Source organism: Carya illinoinensis, chromosome 7 (assembly GCF_018687715.1).
Source record: "Carya illinoinensis cultivar Pawnee chromosome 7, C.illinoinensisPawnee_v1, whole genome shotgun sequence".
Classification (NCBI taxonomy): Eukaryota; Viridiplantae; Streptophyta; class Magnoliopsida; order Fagales; family Juglandaceae; genus Carya; species Carya illinoinensis.
In genome coordinates this window covers 37168021-37188461 of record NC_056758.1, presented here as the reverse complement: position 1 = coordinate 37188461, position 20441 = coordinate 37168021, and the positions used below count along the sequence as shown (strand labels likewise).

Here is a 20441-nt window from a genome sequence, read left to right as displayed (position 1 = left end):
TTGTTTTATATGTACCAGGTTTATCGGGCAACTAAAGACAACAGTTATTTAAAAAAATCAAAAGAAAAGGGAAGAAAATCTTCCGATCCCGACCACCGAATCTCCACTACAGTATGGACCGGCAGACGTAAGGAAGAAAAGCAGTTCACGCGGCTCCTGTGCCCTTTTTCAATTAACACGCCGTCTTACACTGACCGTGCGATCGCCACAAATAATTTATATATTTATTTGGACGGGAGCGAGTTCAACTCCTCAAGGCCGTTGGATTGCGCGGGGGGGGGCGTTGAAAATTGAACTTGTCGGGAAGCGATTCGCGGGGTTGGATTAATTAATTAAAAAATGGAGAGAAAAAGTGAATAGAGAGGAGAGAGAGTGGATTCACACGTGGCGGGAATCTAAAAGCTCACACGCCTCGATAAAAGATGCAAACAAATGATGAGCGTGGTGAAGTGAAGAAAAGGAGGGGGGACTTGAGTGTGTTCTAACTGTGCGCACCGCATCACCGTAGGGATTTAGAGGCGCATGCATTCGTGCACGCTTCGGCTCGTGGATCCAGAAGAGATCGAGAGAAGGACAGGGTGTATTTCTCTCTCTCTCTCTCTGATTTTGTTTTTGGGGTAATGTGTGAGAGTGTGGTCAAACTATTGTTAAATGGTGGGGGTGGGATGCACGCGAGGACGTTGGGCCTGTCATTTAAGAGTGACGTGTCTCGGGTGGGTGGGACCCACCGTATCAGCGGCTCTTCTGGACGCGTAGCCGCCAGTGGCGTGCTATCCTTTGGCGTGTTTTTAACTCTCAGTTTTTTTTTAGTCACCTTTTGCTTACTTTGCGGTGATTTTCGGGCTTAGTGCTTCACCTTCGGCGTGTTTTGCATTCCAGCCCTCCAATCTTCAGAATCTCATTCCTTCGCACTGAGCTTTTGTTCTCATTCCAATAATTTTCTTTGCGAATTTATTTACCATTCGTGCTTCGATATTGAAATGAAAAAATTTATTTATTATTTATTTATTATCTTTTCCCCATTTTATGTTATAATATAAAATAATAAATTTATAAATAAAATATAATAAATAATTTTTAATCATCTAAAAATTTATTATAAAATTATAATATGATAAAAATTAAAAAATGAATTACATTACTCTATTAAAATATCTGTTTAGGGATGAATTTGAATAATGTTACGTAATATATTCATAAAGTATTTATGTGTTATATAATTATTTAAAAAAAATGTTGTTAATTATTAAAAAATTAATTTTTTAAATTTATATCTTATATTTATTTTTTTAAAAAATAATTATACAGTACTTAGATACTCAAAATTATAATTATTTTTATTTTCAATATCCACTTGCACCACACTGTAAATTATAAAACATTAACAATAAATTTAAAAGATTAAAGGTTTGTTTGAATACTCAAACTAAAAATATCTTATCTCATATAAATATTATAATTTTTATAAATTTTTATATAAAATATAATAAATAAATAATTTTTTTTAAATTTATAAATAAAATTAATATAAAAAATATTTTATTTAATAAAGTATGTTATTTTATCTGATATGAATTGTATAACCAATCCTGACAAAAAAAAAAAGAAACATCGCATGTCTGACGTTAAGAAACTTGCACCCGCCAGATGATCAGTATCCCAAACAAAAGAAATGCTACACATCATCCTACACCACACATTTTATATATTAAAATATTATTATTATTATTTTTTTTATTTTATTTTATTCTTATTAAACTAATTAAATTATTTTATTTATCATCCACACACTACATATTTATTATAGAAAAAATGAAAAAAAAAAATTAAAATAAGTGTGGTGTGTGAAGTGTGAGGATGATAAATAGATTTTTCCTCCAAATAAACACAAAATCGTAATCCAATCAAGTCAAAAGATGTACACGCTCAGTCTGTTAGAGAAAAATAAACGCATAGAATGAGGTAAAAGTTATACTTAAATATAATGTTATTAAAATATTATTTTTATTTTAAAATTAAAATAATGAAATTATTAATATATTTTAAATAAGAATTTAAGCTAAAAACAAAAACAAAAGATTGACACTCGTGCAATCCAAGTTACGAAGGTCTATCAATTGTTGGTAAGTTTGTTGTTGATCACCAGACTTTTTAATCCAATATAGCCCCACATTGATATGTCACGTGCGTGTTAAAAGCAAAGATATCAATATATAAATTAACCTCAAACTTACTTCATACAACCTAATAACACATTGATCAGCTCATTGTTCCCTGTCTTTCCATGGTTTTATACCACACGATTTGGGTACTGTAACTGCACGAGTGCACATATATTCTAGTCGTTTCCGTCGTAATTATAACACCTTTTATTCTTGGAAATAGATCCCAAATTTCACACACATAATCCCCACCTTGACAATATCAACTCCTCAATAAATTATTTTAAGGTTGTCACTTTCAACGTAAGAAGGAGATTATTAGTGATAAAATTGTGGACTTCTATAGCTTTGGGATGCAAATTGTTTGACAAACGAGTTCATCCTACGAAATCCTTAATAGAGGTAGGTTAGGTCCATCTATCACGCTAGACAATCGTACGTACGCTCCCCCACCACCAAAAATCACTTCGCGGGTAATAAAAAACTAACCTCAATGAGGAGGGAAAAAAGAGGCATTTTCTTAGCTCCAGCTTCTGTAGATGCTGGCCCTAAAACTGGAGCTAGTTAGCTAGCCAGGGCAAGTCAGTCAGGAAGGCAGGTTTCAACGTAGAGGGGTTCTGGTAATCATTTAAAGCGTGTTTATTCACAGTGATGTGGCCGGTTAAAATAGTCGTAGGAGGGAATGGAACAAGGGGTCTAGAGATGTAGGAGAGGGGGGAAAGAAATAGTATTATATGGAAAGTAGAGGGGTGAGTGAGCAGAATTGTGGGGAAGTTTAAGGGCATGGGTTTAAATAATAAAAAAAGGGTTGGTACAAGGGAGGGGTGTGACTGACTTTTTCGAAGCTGGCTTTTGCGCATGGGGGATGGGGTCAACGTGCCGAGTTGAGAAGTACCAGAAGTACGACTGCTGGTGGACTGCGACAGCCAGCCGAGATTGATTATAAGCCAACTTGTCCTCCATATTGTGGTTGTAAATTTGTACGACCCTATAGAAAATGATGCGGTCAATTCCAAATTGTCAACATCCCCAACGGAGAGGAATCTATATTGTACTGTGACTTTGTCGCATGAAAACGACGCCGTATTTGTACTATTCACATATTTACATGACGGGACTTTATTTTGTAAAAAATGGCCCAAATGATTGGGTTACTATCAGTCCATCGATTTATTGCGCTTTTAAGCCCAAGAACAAGTTGGCTGAGGATTCTGCCTTCTATATGCGGAATAATGTGGGCTCTATCATCTCAGTCCATGACAGGCAACGCTTCTGTTTGGGCCAGAGGCACTGTGGTTTGAGGATACTGCAAGGCAAACTGTTGTGACTTAATTTTATTTCAGATTTTAATTGAACGGTTGAATTTGATGAGAAATATGTGATTTGTGTTTTAAGTAGAAAATTCTTCCTTGACCCCAAGGCCTTTAGCTTATTTTCACGAGTCGATTTCGAATTTTGAATTGGCATGGCGGCGGCCCATGGCCAAGAGCTTGGAAGAGAGATTACATTGACATTTTAACAAAGCACTGACATTAATTCCCTGAAATATATTAGGATTGAAAAAGAAATAGGTATATAAAATATAATTTTCAAGTGAATTTCTTAATTTTAAGTATGCCAACTCAGTTTTGGAAAAAGCGATATAAAATGTTAACGAATATTTTAACGAATTGCGATGTATCAACGGAAGCAATTCTTTTGAGTTTGCTCTCTCAGCTTCTATAGTTCCATACCAGCACCAGAGGAGGTGGTAGTTTTTATTTCCGGTCCTGTCAAATCCATGGAAGATAAATTAGGTAATGTTGTTTGGTTGATTCTTTCCCCGGGTCGCATCACCCTGACCAATGCGCTTGCCATTTGATTTTGAGCTCGTTCTTTTGTAATTTTCGATGCTCATTTTTTCTCAGGATTGCACCGCGTGGTTTTGTTCTCGTTCCTAATGCTTGCGTCTAGCTATCATTCATTTCTTGAAGGAATTTTGTGGATTCTCTCCACGATTTGAGATGATTGATTTGAAGAAATCGTAGAAATTATAAAGAGCACATAATTTCTGTGTTGTTTATGTTGTTAAAGCTTCCTTAATTGTTATAGCTAATTTCCTTGCATTCTCTATATCTCTGTTCTTTAATTTCGCAGGCAACATTGTCTTGTCGAAATATGAACATTTGTCCGCAATATCTTCAAAAACAATTTGCGAGCCGTAGTAGCAGAAAGGGGCATGGAGCTCACTGAGTGGAGAGCGAAGCCAAACGAGTTCTGCAGCGGTAGATGCTACAGCACGATACGCAACCTCAACACTTGACACCCACCAACAGTAGCTTCCTTCTTGCAAGACCAAGAGACAAGATTAGAACTAATGAAAATGCAAAAACCAGTTATGGAGTGACGACTATCTAGGCAGCCAGCCCAATCAGCATCCGAGAAGGCATGGATGGTGGTGGAGGAGCAAGAGGTCAAATGAATGCCAAGATCGAGTGTGCCTTTGACATAGTGAAGGGTACGCTTTACAGCTTATAAGTGAAAATTTGTGAGAGAATGCTCCTGACAAACTTGATTAACAGCATAAGTAAGATCAGGTCGTGTCATTGTAAGATGTTGTAAGGTACCCACAATTTGTCGATATTGGGATGGATCTGAAAGTGACTCACCATCATGGAGACAGAGCTTACATCCTGCCGAGGCTGGAGTGGAGCATGGCTTGGCCTATAGCATATTAGTGCATGATAGAAGAGCAAAAGCATACTTTGCTTGAGAAAGATGAAGTCCCTGTGGAGTTCTGTTGTGTTCTGTGTCAATAATTTGTATAAATAAGGACATTCTTGTAATTTTACATATATTAACTCTGTTAGTGTAATCCGGTGGTTATTACAAAGCCACGTGTTTAGATCATATGCATTAGGGTTGGCCGTGGTATGAGTCTGTGATATAAAAGGCCATGTGATGGCCACTGTACAAAGTGAATAAAAACAGAGCCGTATGAGTGAAATGCAAAGGGGTTTCGAGAGGGAAATTAGGGTTTGAGAGAAACTTGTAATCCGAAAGGGATAGTGAGGGAGTTAAGGTCATTTGGTGGCCTGAATCTTGTAACCTACCTCTGGCGTGTTTTGAAGAAGGAATAAAACGATCTCTGGCCAGTTCCCCCTGTGGACGTAGATCCGAACGGATTGAACCACGTTAAATCCTTGTGTTCTTGGTACTTTCGTTCCATTTTCTCATTGATAAGTCTGCTTATGTTTTTCTGTTTGTGATTTCTTGAATCAATCTTGCTAGTTTGTTGCATTATTTGTTTATCTTGTCGAAAACCTAAAATCAACAAGTTCGTTCGCTAAGCAATGTAATAAAGGATTGCAAAAGAATGGAGTTGCTGCTGATGAAGACAAAGTCATCAACATAGAAAGTAAAACCAGGATCCCAACTATTGTTTGAAAGACAAACATGCTAGAGTTGGCTCGACTACATCGAAACCTATAGTGTAGTAAAAAGGAGCTAAACTGCTGAAACCAAGCACGAGGGAGCCTGTTTTAAACTATAAATCGCCTTATGAAGGCGACAAACATGCATGGGATGAGACAACTGATGAAAGCCAAGAGGTTGCTCTATATAAACCACCTCAAAAAGCAATCAATGGAGGAAAGCGCTTTTGACATCTAGCTACCTAATAGACCATTGTTGAGCAAGAGCAAGAGAGAGGACTGTTCGAATGGTGGTAGGTTTAACCATGGGACTAAATGTGTCGATGAAGTCAACACCTTTTTGTTGGGCGTACCTCTTGGCAACCAAGCAAGCTTTATACCTTTCTATGGAGCCATTAGGTTTTTCTTTGATCATGTAAACCCATTTAGAGCCCACTACATCATGGAGGGTAGTTGAGGAACAAGGGACCACGTGCCATTGGAAATGAGAGCATTGAACTAATCTTGCATAGCAGCACGTCATTTGACATCCTTGAAAGCTTGGTTGAATGTGGAGGGAGGTTATCTTTGGAGGGTAGATAGGTCAAAAGGGCTTGAGGAATGGGATGCTTTGTGGGAAGTTAGGTTCTGTGTTTGGGTTTAACAATACCAAGCTTAAGCCGAGTAATCATGGGGTGAGTCTCCTTAGGTGAGGGTGGTGGAGCTAAATGTGCTGTAGTTGGTGGAGAAGGTGAAGAGGGTAATATGGAATTATTGTCGTTATCTGAGGAGTTGGAGTCTATAAGAAAGGATGATTGAGATGAGGTGTTGTTTGTGTCATTGGGAAAATGATTGGATGTAGAAGGAACATGATGAGATGATAATGGAGAGGGAAAAAATGAAGATGGTTGTGGAGGTGCTGGTGTGAAGTGGGATGGAGAGACCCCTTGGCTGGACATAAAGTGGATGGGTAGGTTCAACAATTGCTGCTGATTTAGAAGGCCTCAGGTGCTATTGCTTGCTCTCAGAAATACCGTTTTGTTGTTGGGTGTGTGGACATGAGATTCTAGGAATACTGCCATAATCATCCAAAACTGATTTGAATTCACCTTTTGTCAATTCTAGTGCACCATCACTCTGGAAACATTTGATCTTTGTACACAGACAATTTTCTATTATCCTTTTAAAATGAAGAAAGCATGTAATGCTATCACTCTTTACTTTCATAGGATAGACCATACAAAACGGCTGAAATCATTAATAACGATAAATATAATACATAAATCCAGAAATAGAGGGGACTTGTGCAGGGCTCCATACATCACAATAAATTAAAAAGAGCGGACGAGATGGACATCGACTAGATGAAGTAAAGGAAAGTCCTTTACTTTTGCTCATTTGACATGCAAAAAGTTCTTATTCAAAACACCATAAATCTCTAAACATTTATTTGATGACAGTGAAGAAACAACTTGAAGATGAGGGTGTGCCAAGCGGTTGTGCCACACTGCCATACTTCAAAGGTAGTCATGTACATAGATCAGATTGCCACAATCAAGGAGAACTAATAAGGAAACAAATCAAGACCCTGAGTGAAGACAAGAATCATGGGATTTATACTTAACAGTAGCATTCATTAAAATTAAATACGTACCTCAATATCTTTGTGATAAATCAATAAATGCCATTGAATATCCCCATCATCGTGCAGCTTGATAGAAATTATAGAATTGGTCCTGGAAAAACTCACTTTTGTTGGAGGGACTTTTTGACACTTAGACCTATACAGATGAAATGAAATAAGATAAAAAGTTGAAAGTTGAATAAAATATTGATATAATATAATTTTTTTAATATTCTTTTTATTTTAAAACTTTAAAAAATTGAGTTGTTTATTATATTTTATATGATTTTTTTTTTTTTAAATATAATGATTATATGAGATGAGATAGTTTAATCTTATATAAACAAATCAGCCCTTAAAGTATTCATATTGGGTTCTCCATTAAATTTCTTATAATTTAATTAAAAATCACATTCCCTAAATTTTTCCTAAATTTTACTCATCTTTAAAAAATCTCATACATCTCATTTCTTATTCTTTCTCTATTTTATTAAAAGAATATTTCTTTATTAGTTTTTTTCTCTTAATTATATTTATAAACTTAACTAGAAATTTAATTATAAACTTAAAATAATGATTTAGAGGTAAATAGTGAGTTCCCACATTTGGGGATCCTTTCTAGTAATCCCATCCATTCACTACAAAATGGGGAATGGGATGGCCCGATGGGGAGTAGTTAAATCTCCAAACTTTTTCTTAAAATTTGAGAAAGCAGTGCTTTTATGGTATAGGATGGGAATGCTCTTAATCCTGCTACTAAGTTGAGTTGGTCAAGGACTGAAAAAAATGCTCTAACCAATCAAATGCTTTTGGATTGTTTCCGGGGTGATTAGTCCGTTTCCTTTTTCAACTTATCTCAATTTAACTTTTAACATAAAATATAATAAATAATTTAATTTTTATAAATTTTAAAATAATAATAATAATATTAAAAAATAATATTCTAATAATATTTTATTTAAATTTTTAACTTTTATCTCAACTCAATTTAACATCTAAATCGATTTCATGTGTTTGATCTCTTTACTGAAATTGCATGTTGAGCACGAGATCCATACCGAGAAGAATTTTTTTTTTCAAGTTATTTTTAATTATTATTTTTAGATATTTTTAAATATATTTTTTTAAAAATTAACAATATTATTAAAAAATATTTATTTAAAAATAAAAAAATAAAAATAAAAATAAAAATAATATTCTAAAAAAAATTATCGGACCCAATCGGAGCCAACATTAAGTGATTATAGCAATTTTGTTGCATCTTACGTGGAGCTGTAAATGAACCTATTTGTTCGATAGCCCACTTAGTACTCTCTCGGTTAAATTTGAATTGTGAAATAAAAAAGTTTATTCGTAAAAGTAGATACCGCTCAATTTGTAAATGACACATACCCAACAAAATTCTACTCGATTTGGCTAAGGTTTTTTTAAGGCCTGCTCGTTTATGGTCGACTCAACTCGTTAGCTCAACTCGATTAAAACTCATTTATATATTGATAAATATATACACACTTATGTATATATACATAATTATTTATATATATGTATTAGTTAATAATATAAGCATATCACTTTTATAATTAAATATATAATATGTAATATAATTTCATATGTTTATATAGTGAATATACTTCATATGTATATTTTATAATTTGTATAATTATTAATCAATAAAATTTAATAATTTAATATACTAATATATGGAAACTATATATGAAATAGATATATGATATCATATTAAGTGTATGTATTAATAATATATATAGGAATATAATAAATTATTATTTTAGATAAATATCAATTAGTTAGATATTAATTATTTATAAATTTTTAAAAATTTTATAATTTAATAAAAGTTTTATTTATTATTTCTATAAATTCAATAATAAAAATTTTATTTATTTAATTTATTAATTATTTAAAAAATAAAAATAAATAAATAATTCAAGTTTAAGTTCGTACTCCAACTCATTTATGAGATGAAATTTAATTTGAATTGAAAATTTAATTTGAATTGAAAATTTAATTTATCAAGTCGAAAGCATAAAAAAAAAAGGGTAGTGCTAGGGCCACCGCTGGGACTCCCGCTAGGCCAAAATTTTTTTTTTATTTTTGTTTTTTTTTTTCACATCATTTTTTTAATGTTTTTAAATATTTAAAAAATATAAAAAATTCATAATAATATTAAACAATTTTTACTTAATCACTAAGAAAAAAAAAAAAAATTGGGATCTAGCATTTTCCAAAAAAAAATCTCAAACTTAATATTTTGAATCGAGTCGAGGTACGGAAGCTAAAGACCGGTTTGAGTCGTTTACAGGCTTTCGGCCCTGATTCATATGAATCCGAACTGACACCCTAATTCATATATCTGTCCATCTTTCATTCGATTAATCTGATGCTCGACTGATATGATTTGAAGGCTTTTTAAAAAAAATATATATATATATATCTAGATTTAGCCATGCTGAGTGGTTAAATGATGTCCAGTTTACAGCACCGTTGCTCAAAAGAAAAATATAGTTGCAAGTATAGTTGTGCACTAATCTGTGTATCAATGTGATGTGATTGGTCAAAAAGTAAATTTTATTGAAAACAATGTTAATTTAAATTTTAAGTATGAATAAATCAGTATTGGTACACAGATTAGTGCGAAACTATATTTGTATGTAGCAAAACTCTTGCTCAAATACCCATTCATTGTCGATGAGTAACGTCAATACCATGGACCACTACGTTTTGTATACATATATATATATATATATATCAAACTATTTTTTGACTCGAAAGTTAAAAAAAAAAAACAAAAAACGATTAGTTTGTGCATGCTATGTGATTGCAACTTTAAACTCCATGTTAAAACCATAAATACAATAGAAAAATTATTAAGGCTAGGCTTGGATTGAAATGATCTATTTTATTTCATCTCATCATTATAATTTTTATAAATTTTTATATAAAATATAATAAAAAAATTTATTTTTTCAAATTTTAAAATATTAATAATATCATTATTCTTTAGTTATATTATTAAAAAATAATAAACATTCAATCTCAACTCATTTTAATTAACTTAGAAATTATCGAAATATAAATATAAAATCTGAATAATATGACAATTTTATATTTAACTATTCTATTTAAAATTTATTTTTACATTAAATTATTTATCTATTAGTAAAAATAATAATAAAATATTATAAATTTAATAATATTTTTTTTCAATTTGTTTTTTTATTATTTTTTTAAAAATTAAAAATTTATATAAAAATATATTATTATTTTTTATTAAATAATATAAAGAAATAATGGAGGAAGAACGATGAGATACTGGAGGGAGAACAGGGGGAGAGAGAGTATATATAACAACAGTGCTTTACGTTAATTCAATTAGGCACCTACTTTCTTATCTGGCCTGTCAATGAATGGATGAGCGGATGTAAATTTTGATGCCATCTAGTTGTTCCAAGCTGTCAATCGTGAAAAGATTGGATGTTTACTACGATCATGACATCTGGAATAGAACCCTAGTTAGTCTGACGATCATGAGATGGAGAAACTAGGCAACCACTGATTACTACCAATTCTTCTATCCAGACATTGACTGAGTCACGTACAGACAGAAAATTAATATGGTTTTAATACTCGAACTAATACTTTAGATACTTTAGATGCGCAGTGCACTCTGCTATTGGCCCTCCGCTTTAAGGGATTGCGGAATCATGTCTGGAAGTTGGTCAGGTGCCCTTTACACTTTGGGCGTGGAATGCCCCTCTGATTTCTTTCCTTCTAACTTTGGAATAAACAGATCGTTAGTGCAGAAAGAATAATGACAGACCTGTCTTTGTTTGCGTTAAAAATATTGCTAAGCATCGTCTCTTCTAGTTTAAATAGATAATAAAAAAACTTCAATTATTTATTATATTTTATTTAAAAATTTATAATGATTAAATAAAAAAAAAATTAAGATACTTTATTAATAATTGTTGGGCAAGAGGTAAATAAATAATTTAATTTTTTCAGATTAAAAAAATATATATATTTTAATAATATTATATAACCAAAAGAAGTCTTCCTAAATTAATTCTCAGCTACTTATGCAAAACCTAAGAGCTGCTTCAGATCAATTCTGTAAGGTCAATTAATCATAGAATACAGAAATAATGAACAAACACGTGAACTTGAAAAATTAACAATTCTCTCAAATAAATATTTCTCAGGAACATTTAATTTTTAGTTTTTTAGTCTTTTTTTTTTTCAACCAATGAAACTCCAAATCTACTCAAACTGTATTTCTCAAACACAATAAATATTTTCTTCTGGTTTTTTTTCCTTTTTTCTTTTTTTTTCATCTGTCTCATTTCTCTAGCGTCTCTAGCCGTTAAGATGTCTAATAATTAACAGCTGCCTACCTTTCTTCACGCTAAGATCATGAAATACACTGATTCCATTCCTATTACTCGTCCTCCATCCTCTACCCATGACTCAACTTCTCAACTCCAAAATTTTCTTCCACCCTCCTTTTCCTTTTCAATCCCTTTCTTTGTCTGGCCCTGGCAGTACTCCTCGGGTATCTTTCAAGGGGCACCTTCAAAAACAAACCAAAGTTCCTAAGGTAACAAAAGCACACGTTTGTTCTGGGTACTGAAGTGAGAATCCCACATAATCTACACATTCCACGACTTTATAGCCCCACTTCAAAGGTTCTGTTTAGCTTCCTCCTTTTAGCATCCGGGCTACTTTGTGAAGAACTTGCACATGAATCAACCGTAACCTCATCACTTTTATAGGTCAAGCATGCTGCATCCAACACCCCAATTGGGCTTTGGGGAACAGATGGGATTGAAACAGTCGTGTTCTTAACAGAACCGTTATTAATTAATAAAAAATCACGGATCATCATGATGCATTTGAGCACTCTCTCCTGCAAGCACCATAATCAGAAGTGATATCAACATTAGGTACTGCCTCCAAAATGAAATTTTTGCAAGTAATCAGTTAAGAATGATAAGAGAAAAAGCCAAAATCATCATATGAAAGTCCCTTTTTGGTTGGTGAACCGACCACGCACCTTTTCTACATGTTGACTGAGAAGAGAAGTTGCTGTCTCCGTGTCTATTGTTTGGGTTTCTTCTGCAACAGCTATTGCCACCGCTGCTGCAACCTCTGAAGGCCTGAACTCCAAGAAATCAATCCCTGCATTGAATTCCCACCCACCAAAAATTAAACTTTCTATCTCCCCCGTCTATCAAACTTGTTACCATGGGAAAAGAATTATAGCACTACGTGCCGTCTGAGTCACCTTTAAGTGTGCTTAATATGAGTTGGATTGATCTCAAGATTGATGTTCTTAGTGGGGTTGGATCACCGATGATCTTGCAAAGGAAGTAGTCTATGAACGAGAAAGGGGTAACTGCTTGCATTCTCCACCTCAAGGTACTCAGAACCAAAAGTTCCATCCTTTGAATTGTTCTTGCTTCGAACACAAATTTTGCATCACCCACCTATTATGAGTATTGTGATCATCAGGACACGGACGGGCAGAACAAGTAAAGAATTATGCAGAAATCTTAATTAACATGACCCTAACCTGCAAATCTAGAGATAGGGGAACTTCTGTCTCCTCCACTTTGGCAGCAAGAGATAAACATGCGACGGCCAACAATTGCATTGTCCAAGATTTGCTCTTCTGCAAATGTGCATGCAGAGTACATAGAATTAAAAAAAATGGGCTTTATAACATGCTGTATACAGTATTGAGACCAAAAGAATCGCTTGCTTCATTTCTCAACTTACAGGAAATTCATAAGCAGAAAGGAAGCGATCCAAGTAGTTTATAGCTAAATATGCACACAGAGGTCCAAAGCTGAAATGGGCATGAACCTGTTACAAAGGTATATGAGCATTAGCCTTGAGCTTCAACAAATGCCAACGGAAGTAAAATAATCAAACAGTTCTTCAGCTGGTTGCTAATCAGGAGAAGGGAAGAAGAGAAAAACAAAGCATGCAAAAGGAAGAAAGGTATAAATACGATAAACGGAGGGGATGCAACAGACGATCGATGCAACTCCAGTTTGTGTTTGGCATTTTGGAGGATTTTCCAAAGACCAAATAACCAAAAATATCAAACGACGTCAAAGTTACCGAAAGATACAAAATACGAATGTCATAAAACTGAGGGAAGTATAAAACATTCATTCAGGCAAGGCAAAGAGAGATCGAATGAGAAACTCTAGAAACCCGAGAACATAGCCAAAAACCCACCTTCAAAATCCAATCAACAGCTTGTCTTCTAGCTCCCAAGTCAAAATCTCCTCTCCGCAGCCTCTTCAAGTAATCAACAGCAGGCAAATGTTGGCATTCCTTTCCGACCATCATAGCCAAACACTCGTCACTCTGCAGCGGTAATCCGTCGCCGTCACCATAGGCCCGGTCTTGACTATGGTTTCGACGATTCCTATAACGCCACGTGGTCTCAAACTCCTCCGCTGTTCCATAATCGTTTTCATCGAAAATGCTGTTCTCCTCCGAACAAAGAAGGCTTGAAACTGCAGAGTCAAAACTTGGTGCCATTTTTCAAGGCTTAAGAAAACTCTCTCTAAATAACAAGTTGCATCAGATGAGAAATGGGAGCGAAAACGTGGGTTTTAAGTACAGATTGGTTTCAGGTATTGTGGAGGAAGAGTACAGATTTTCCAAAAGAAATTTGTAAAAAACCGTGAATGTTGAGGAAACAGCGAGTGGTGTGAGAAAATAATACAGAAACTATGGAGTGGAGAGCTCTCTCTCTCTCCCCGTTCTCTCACCCCTATCAAACTTGGGGCTTAAAAGACTACTTCTTGATAGTGGCTTATGAAGGAAATGAGTGCCTCCGCTAGAGAGAGAGAGAGAGAGAGAGAGAGAGAGAGGGTACTGGGAGCGAGAGATGAGAATCAAAAGGATTTGAGCGTGAAAAATATTTGTACCTCGATAAGGGCATACAGACTCCACAGAGAGAGAGAGAGAGAGAGTTTTCTCGAAAGTGAGATGTCCTGAAAATAAAATGGAGTCCAAAAAAGAAAAAGACATCCTAAGGGTACTGTACTCCAAAACGAAGATTGAATGCCAAATAAAAGAAAGACGATCAATAATTAGTTTCAGCCACTGTGCTATTAAATGCCATCAAAATAATTACAATTATTGAACAAAATTAAATTACTCAATCAGATTATACAAAATCACATTTATGTATTACATTTTATTATTCAATTTATTTTCTTTAGAAATTATACCATTTTAGTATCAGAGTTTAGGAGATAAGATAAGAGGTATTAACAAAATGACTTATTCAATAAATTAACAGATTTTTCTTTTATTATTACTATTATTGAGTACAAAAATTGCATTATTTGGTCAGGTAATAAGAGGGAAGATGGGAGCATAAAGGCGTAAAGTGGATATCGAGGACTGACCAATCGGCTGTGAGTCTGTCTTTATCCTCCCGTGCTGACGCGTGTGATCTGGATGTAGCAGCGAATGACCTGAAGCATCCGTTTCTTTTTGAAATTACGATTTTGACTATGCCTTTTCCAGTCCTTGGCCTTTTCCACACGTACCGACTCTCTTTTACCAAACGAGTCACGCTTTTTTGTGTTAAAAAAAAAAAAAGAAGAAGACATTTTCCCTCATTAATCTTTTGTGCTTGTGTGCGTTATTTTTTATCCTTTTTATTGGGTTGAATTTTGTGTTTCTCTTGATTATAACAAAAAAATTGACTTTTCTTAGTAGAGAGATGAAAAGGAAATCAGGAAATATTATATCCATCAAATTCGAGATTAATTTAACGATTTAATTAAAGTATCATTTGATTACGTAGATCAAATTAAATAAAATATTATTATAATTTAAATTTTTAATGTTAATTAAAAAAATTAAATTAAATATTTTATTTTATATAAAAATTTAAAAATAATAATTATATGAGACAACATTCTTACAGCTGTAACCAACCCAACCAAAGTATATGACGGTGCAATGGCTGTCTCGTTTGCCAAAAATAATATCGGTCAGGAGTCTTGACTGATGTGACTTTTTTTGTGTGTAAATAAGAAAAGAAAATATGTTTCTTAACAAACTAGAAAATTCTTGGAGCAGGACGTAACAAAGTCGAAGGAATAAAGCAAAGAGTACACCGCTAATTTTGATCGCATGTATATTTTTTTAATATATTTAAATATTTTTAAAAATAAAAAAATATTAATATATTTAAAATTATTTTCTTAATTATTAAATAAAAAATTAAAATAAAATATTTGTATTACCAGCGATCACTTTGAAAGGACACAAACATTTTTCTATTGCCAAAACAGGTTTTTGCCACTCAAGAGTATCAAAAGGGTGGCGATAATCGATATATTGGACTTAGTTTTATGATGAAAAGGTTGTCTTGGTGGTAAATGGTAAACCTAGGAGTCCTCTTTTTATTTTTGAAGGGAAAAAAAAAATACGAATACTTCCAATAGCTAGACAGTATCGCATAATGATATGTCCTAAATCATATTATTCTTCCACTTTAATAAAGATAAATAATTCTATAATATACTTTCTTTCTTTGCAACAACGATATATATATAAGCTATCGATCCGTGAAAATAAACGCACAAAATGGCTAATGGATAGGTCAGCAACTTGTATAGAATAGATAGGCATGGATTAATGGTAGTGAAGAGCCACAAAGGCGTAAACCCAAGTTATTCCGCTTCTGCATTAATTACGCTTGTACCTGTCCTTTTTTTAGTTCTCTTTTGGTTTCTTTTTTAATAATACCTAGTATTCATCTGGTACACACAACTTGTCTATACATTGTATATACATATAGACACGAACTATACATTGAATATGCATATAGACACGAACATGTTTTTCTTTATTTTAAATTTATCATCCTAGTCACATATTTTGATAAGACATATTTTAAATAACTTTCTATTTTAAGTAATAAATATTTGGAACTGCATAAAATATGAAAATTTTTATTTGTCATCTCCACATACCACACATTAATTTTATTTTATTTTATCATTTTTTCTTATTATATATGTGATGTATAGGTAATGAGTAAAAGAATTCAATTAATTTAAGAAAAATAAAAAAAAGTTAAAAGAAATTATAGTATGTGAGATGATAAATAACAAAACTCTTTAAATATATCACGTCAACAAATAAGATCACAATAATAAAATTAAGAGGAAGAATATTATTGTTCTTAGCTATAACATGTGCCAATTTGCAATTAATTATTAATTTATCCGTTGTCTTTTTATGCACGTTGCATGTCTCCAGTGAGTTGCACCGGTGGAAATTCACATTGTCACTATTTTTTTCCATCGATTTTGCCCTGTAACTGGATCCACGTTTAATTGTAATAAAATGCATAAAGGTGGTGTATTGTATTTAGTGAAACAGCACATCAAACTTGGACCAGCTCGTGTCATTTTCAGTGACCAGCAAAGATAAAACTTAATGATGAAATGAGGAAATCTTGTCCAAATCAGCCAGAAAATGTAGTTGGAGAGGGAAATTAAAGGACTGTCTCTACATAGAGCCAAAGAATTACAAAAAAGATATGCACCTTTTGCTGGTTTTTGCAACTTTTAGGCGCGTTTCGTTTTGGGTTTTGCAGAAATGTGGGTCACCCATTTACAAGTACAAAATGTCGTTTTGAACTTTGAAGCAATCCTTTTGCTAACTCGAGATTAAGAGATTAATACTACTTAAGTGGAGTCTTTGATTCTGATCACAATCTAACACGTCTGGTTGACAGGAGGATTCATTTACTTTCTTTTTTTTTACCATGGCAGTGCTGTTATTTACGGTCTTTTCTTCTTCTTTTTTTGGTAGAGGTGAGGATCTTAATCATGAGAACTGTAAAAGAAAGAGTAAATCTTGCAATTGAATACATTCTTTGTCAACAATTTGGTCCAAATTTTCTGTTCTCAGCAGATGCCCTTGACTATGTGTTTCTTCTCAATTAACTAATTATTTCGACTTTGACATCCTCCCCACCCTCTTTGTGTGTGTTTAACATTCTGATGATAAGTCCTAGATGGTCCAATAGTTGTAAATCTATACCCCCTTCATAGATTTAAAAGGTCGTACATCAGGTTTTAAATTTCTCAACTTTGAAGGCAACAATATCACAGAGTTTAAGAGTACTGCAAGGTTATAGAGAGTGGGATAGTTTTCTTCATATCCCTGAAGAAAAATTTCAAACATTGAAAAACTTTACCATAATTAGTGAAATATTCTAAGGTAAAAACGTGGACTGAATTGGACCACAAACTAAATTTTACTTAGGATGCTTACTCTCTTGGATTCACTTAAGGCATGCTAAAAAATGGATTTCCTAAAGAGACTTTTGGGGACACAAATTTCCAACCCTTTTGTCTCTACATTCTTTGAAATGTTCTTTTTTATCTTGTTCTCTCTTTTTATTTTTTATTTTTTTTGTACTCTTTGGAATTCACCCTTTTTCCCGCTTTTGCAGCTTCACACTCAAAAACTTTCATAGCAGGGCCAGTACCAAAGTGGGTCAAGTGACCACACACTCTGTTCATATGGCTTATGTCAGTTTGTGCAAATTTCAAAGACCATATTTAATATGTATTTAATACTTAAAATATGGCTCATTATTTTAAGGTGGTGAGAAGAAGCACGAGTGATGGATGAGGCCCCCTCCTCTTCCTCATCTCAAAAGACTTCTTACTCAAATGGTCTAAAAAGAGGAGTCTTCCCTACACTGTTTGAGATCCGAGTTTCACAAAGTGTCATTCACATCCACTGCATTTTTTTTTTTTTTTAATTCATTCATTTCCATTAATTATTTTTCCCTTTACTGTTACAAGCCCAAGGCAATCTTGCTCATATGCTTTCTGGAACGGTGCTTGTACGCTGTAGCCTTGGGTGCCCACTTCTTTCATTTTCTATGATTCAAGTTGTTTTTTCTTAATATATGTCTCCCCGCCCCCCTCTCCTTTTTATATGTTGTAACGATGACTGTTCAAGATTACAATTTCGAGTAATTTGTAATAATTATGAAAGATATGGAATCCTTTTTATCATTCTCACGTATTCAATTCAAACATTACAATCTCCCTCCGAAGCCATTTATGAGGATTGAAATAAACTTCAATAACACGTCTAGATTTCAAAAATACTGGTAAAGATATTTCACAAAAATAAATTTATAAATTAATATAATTTAGTGTGATACGTCAAATTGTAAAATTACCTCATATATAATTACACAAAATTTCAGATAACCGAGATTATTATTTTTGTTTACGGGATTACGTAGAATCATGGATCATAACTGTCGTTATCAATTTATCAAACCATTGTTTTGGGCATGAGCCAGTCACTAGCTAGCAGTTTCTGGGAAGGCTCTTAAATATTCCTGGAATAGTTTGAGTAACATATATCAAATATTATATGAACCCTAGAGAGGAGATTCCGAGGACTTTGGTATTTTTTTCTTCTGAACTTCTTCCCATCTCTAGAGAAAATGACCACTCGATAAGACAATATCAATTGCAGATTAAGGAACCACTGATCCGGAACCCAGAATCTGGCTTCAAGGCATTGGCCAAGTTTAGATTAAAAATAACCTAAATTTCATTAACTAATAACTCTTGCAAATTAAGCAAGTCCTTGAGATTCACTACAACTATAAACTAACACACCCTCATGCTAATAAAAAAATCTTAAGTGTTTACTAATTTTACAGATCAGGAGTTATAAGTAAAATAAACAGAAAAAATATAAATGAAAACAACAAAAAACTTGAATAAAAAAATAAATAGAGTCTTGCTCTATGCATTGAGCTTGTAACGGTTGGTCGTCTAGGCATGTGAAACCAGTATGACTCCGCTGTCCGCCATCAAAATTGAGCTTCCAGAACATCCGGCGTATCTTCTGTGTCTCCACGACAAACCCAAGCTCTATATTTAAAAAAATAAAAATACAATTAAACCTATAAATTTAAATTTAAACTAAAAATAAAATCAAACACGTTGATCAAGATGAGTCTATAAAAACTAAGTTTTATTCTCATCTTATATTTTATTACCTTCTTTACTTTATTTGAAATAATCTTGTCCCACCCTGGAAACTCTAATTGGGTCACAAGATTCTGATAGCAGTAATTTAATTAAAGAAAATTATTTATATAGTCTTAAATATGCACTTTTATTGAGAAGAGTGAGAAAAATTTAAGACTCGTCTAAAAAGAGCAAATTTACATTAATTAGTATTACTCTCTAATTTAATTATGTTAGTTATTTTTTTTATTTTTTATAAATTATATTTATGTAATTGATTAAAATAATTATTTTATATTAAAATTTTTTAAAAATAACTACATGTAAAATTTTTATAATTTAAAAATAAGTCGTGAAAACCAGTATGAGCTGGCAGGGTCAGTTGTCTTGGCTAAAGTTGTGTCTGCATCAGAAGATAGAAAAAGCCACTGCGTTTGTTGGATGTGTATGCTTTTGTGGGTTTCCGAGTTTGGCGTTAGGGCAATAAATGGTCGGGGGGGAAAGTGGGGGGAAATGGGTGGGGGGAGGGTTGCTGTTTCTTAGTCCAATTGTGTAGTCACTATTGTCCACATGAGGCTTAATATTAAATTTGTGTGATCTCGGTTAATGTTTCCTAGTGCTATTCAAATCCATTCTTACCTTTGAGATCCTAAACAGCCCTGCCATTAGGATAATGTCATTGCAACAGACCTGACAATAAAGTTCCTCTGCTACCTTGACCAAGTTGTCATGTCATGTTCATATACCATTTACTACGAAAAGTTTCAGTAGCTCTCTAACCCTAACTACATTGGCAATAGCCTAACGGGGTATCTATAAAGACATTTGGAAACTCAAATTTCACAGCCAAAGCAACCATTCAGCTGGTGGGGGTGACTGAACAGATTCCAAAACTTGCTTTACTTTCCCATTTGCCACAAAATAGAGGTTTGGTCAGCATTTACATCCTTTCAATTAGTCAGCATTTATGTCTCTAGGCCCAAATCAATTAAAATACTGTCATGTTCTAATAAAAAAAAATGTGCCGGTAGGTGGTGCTACCACCAACCTTGCCCATTCATTGCAGGCCAGGACTGATTTGTGGTCACCTCAATGAAGAACCCATGGGCCAATAGGTCAACAAGAACAAGGCAACAATGTCAATGGGGGCACATTGAATTCTTAAATTATGCACCTATCCCTATGG

At 33.5% G+C, this 20441-nt stretch overlaps 1 protein-coding gene across 1 annotated transcript; it reads right to left on the bottom strand.

The window, feature by feature from the left end:
• Nucleotides 1-11298: 11298 nt before the first annotated feature.
• Nucleotides 11299-14207, bottom strand: LOC122315048 (cyclin-D2-1-like). Its single transcript, XM_043130740.1, has 6 exons — nt 13443-14207; nt 12975-13061; nt 12769-12867; nt 12481-12682; nt 12250-12374; nt 11299-12102 (listed from the first exon to the last, which is right to left on the bottom strand). Exons 1-6 carry the CDS (start codon nt 13749-13751, stop codon nt 11863-11865), a joined length of 1062 nt encoding a protein of 353 aa, XP_042986674.1. The 5' UTR covers nt 13752-14207; the 3' UTR covers nt 11299-11862.
• Between the last annotated feature and the right edge of the window lie 6234 nt (nt 14208-20441).

Bases quoted from the DNA above. Each gene is read 5' to 3' on its own strand.
- LOC122315048 (XM_043130740.1), bottom strand. From the start codon at position 13,751: ATGGCACCAAGTTTTGACTCTGCAGTTTCAAGCCTTCTTTGTTCGGAG. The intron at 12,375-12,480 runs GTGACTCAGACG...AATTCAATGCAG, and splicing joins CATATTAAGCACACTTAAAG to GGATTGATTTCTTGGAGTTC. The intron at 12,103-12,249 runs GTGCGTGGTCGG...TGGTGCTTGCAG, and splicing joins TCAGTCAACATGTAGAAAAG to GAGAGAGTGCTCAAATGCAT.